The 2,381-nt window shown below is 52.2% G+C and overlaps 1 protein-coding gene across 1 annotated transcript in view; it reads right to left on the bottom strand.

Annotated features, from left to right (window-relative positions):
• LOC119593290 (protein piccolo-like) overlaps positions 1–2,381 on the bottom strand; it is a gene marked incomplete in the record, with an annotated part of 25,022 nt that extends 22,641 nt beyond the window's left edge. Inside the window, 1 exon segment of the mRNA XM_037942219.1 lies at positions 3–2,381. Coding sequence (XP_037798147.1) covers positions 3–2,328 — 2,326 coding nt within the window.

Raw genomic sequence — 2,381 nt, forward strand, 5'->3', positions numbered from 1 at the left:
GCCTTGCAAGTGCTGTGGTGGTTGTGGCTGTTGATGTTGGGACAGCTGTGACTGTTGCTGTGATAACTGTGACTGTTGATGCTGAGACTGTTGGGCTTGCTGGTGTTTTGGCTGTGGTACTTGATGCTGTGCAGCAGATGCCGGCTGCTGCTGCTGATTAGTCTGTTGATAGCTAGCCTGTTGTTGCTGTGGCAACTGATGCTGCACATAGTGTGACTGAGCTGGGCTCCAGGACCTCTTACCAATCTGTGACACCTGTTCTTTCAAAACTGCAGTGGCTTTTTCCATGGATAATGGCTCCTTGGCAACCTCCTGGGGACTAGGTTGTTGATTAACTATGGAACTGTTAGTTCTATCATCCTCTTTCTGCTGTGGAGAATTCACCCGAGTAGAATCACTGGCATCTTCCATACGAGAATTCAGGTGGCGTTTCTTTTCGGTCTTTTCATACATCATCTCTTCCTGAACATGAGAGGTTTCCCTTGATGGAACATGGTGGAGAGAGGGGAGTGTTCCATGGATAGTTGTTGGGGATGACGGCACATGACGTGACAAATCCTCGGGAACATCTCTCCTCTCATCTGGCAAGGACTTTTGGTCCTCTTTCTGGCTGTCAGGTGTTCCATGGGACATCTGCAATCCTTTGTGTACATCTACTTGCTGGCTGTGATGCTGATCTGGTACTACTTGCTCCTTCTGCCCCTGGGTCTCCCTCTCTGGCATGCTGTACTCCTCGGCAGCTGTCCGAGACGCAGTCCGTGAACAGTGAGAGTTTTCTGCCGACTGCTGTTTCAGCTGTGATATTCTCTGCTCAAACCCATCTGGCATAGATGATCTTCCTGCTGGGGACACCTGTCTTCTGGTTGGACTATGACCTGTCAAACTATTAGGTATTTCATGTGCAACATTACTTTCACGTTCAATCACCCTTTCTTTTGTTTCTCCAATAATACTAGACACTGAATAAGAACTTGTTTTCCTTGGCTTACTGTAATTTGAACTTACTCCTATCTCAGTTCTGGTGTCACTCACTGGAATATTCTCTGGCACTGAGCATGTTGGGCTTGAATACGCATGTCTACTATGAGCCTGAGAAACCTGCGTATCTGTCCTCATGGAGTATGTCATGGATAAGCTACTAACTGGTGTTCGCGCACTGTGGTGGTCTTGACTGGTCTCCATCAGGGGGTGTGGTGCTGGGGGGGTTTGAGAGGCAGGGTGGTGATTGGAGGTGTGTTGAGCCGAGTGCTGAGATGAGTGGTGTTGTGGGTGGTGCTGGCTAGGGGGGTGCTGGCTAGACATGTGTTGGCTGGACAGGTGCTGGGTGGACGGGTGTTGAGGCCCAGGAGTGACAGCTGGAGCGGGAGTGTAAGCTGGAGTAAGAGGTGAGGGGGATGCATGCAAAGACGGTAAAAGGCTCTGCTTCTCCCCCCAGCCCATACGTTCCAATGCCATCAGAGGGCTGTCAGGAGCACCCACTCCACCTGCTCTGGTGCTGTTGGGGGGCCCAAGGCTCGTACTGAGGGCAGAGGGGACTCCCGAAGAGGTTGTTGATGAGAGAGACTGCGTGAGGTGACTTCCGGCGCTGTGCTGTAAGCTGTACACACTGAGTGGTGCTTCATGAACTGCGTGCACCGATTTCATGTGGGCAAGACATTCACTCATCAGACGAAACACTTGCCCGCACACCTGACATCTTCGCATTTTGTCTAGGTCTTTCTTCGATTCAATGATGTCGACTGGGGGACTTGGGGTTGCACCTGTTCCTGCTAGTCCACTCGGGATGTTGTGAGGTCCTGGGGATGGAGGCGTGGAAGTAACAGGTGATAATAAAGATGACCCCCCATGCCCCACACCCAGTCCAGCAGCAGTCAGCGGCGATGGACTACCCTGCCCACCATTGTATTTCCCTTTTGAGAACATAGAGCCGGTTAAGCCGAGGTCCGTGGTGGGAGCCTGCAGCCCCCCCAGGGAGGGAGGCGTGATGCCTGAGGCTCCAGCAAGCTCTGAAGAGTAGCCCAAGTTTGAGCCCAGACTGGAGCCCAGCCCTGACCCCAAGCCATACTTTGTGTACCCATACTGGTACCCAAGCCCATACTGCTGGTAGTACATTGAAGAGTTGTTGATGGGTGGGGCAGAGTAGCTGCCCATGCCTGAGGAATACCCTGGAGGGACGGCGGCTGGTTTGCCATAATAAGGGCTGGATACTTGAGTCAGGTCACCTGGGTAGCCGTTGTAGTAGGGGAGGGCTGTTGGGGGTGGCACATACCCAGGGTAGGGCCCCGGGTACCCTCCTGAACCACCAAAACTGTTGTGCATTGAGTTCATCTTCTCTTACACCTGGCATACATCATTATCATTTTTTTTGTCTCTGCTACACT

The sequence above is a fragment of the Penaeus monodon genome, chromosome 32 (assembly GCF_015228065.2).
Source record: "Penaeus monodon isolate SGIC_2016 chromosome 32, NSTDA_Pmon_1, whole genome shotgun sequence".
Taxonomy (NCBI): domain Eukaryota; kingdom Metazoa; phylum Arthropoda; class Malacostraca; order Decapoda; family Penaeidae; genus Penaeus; species Penaeus monodon.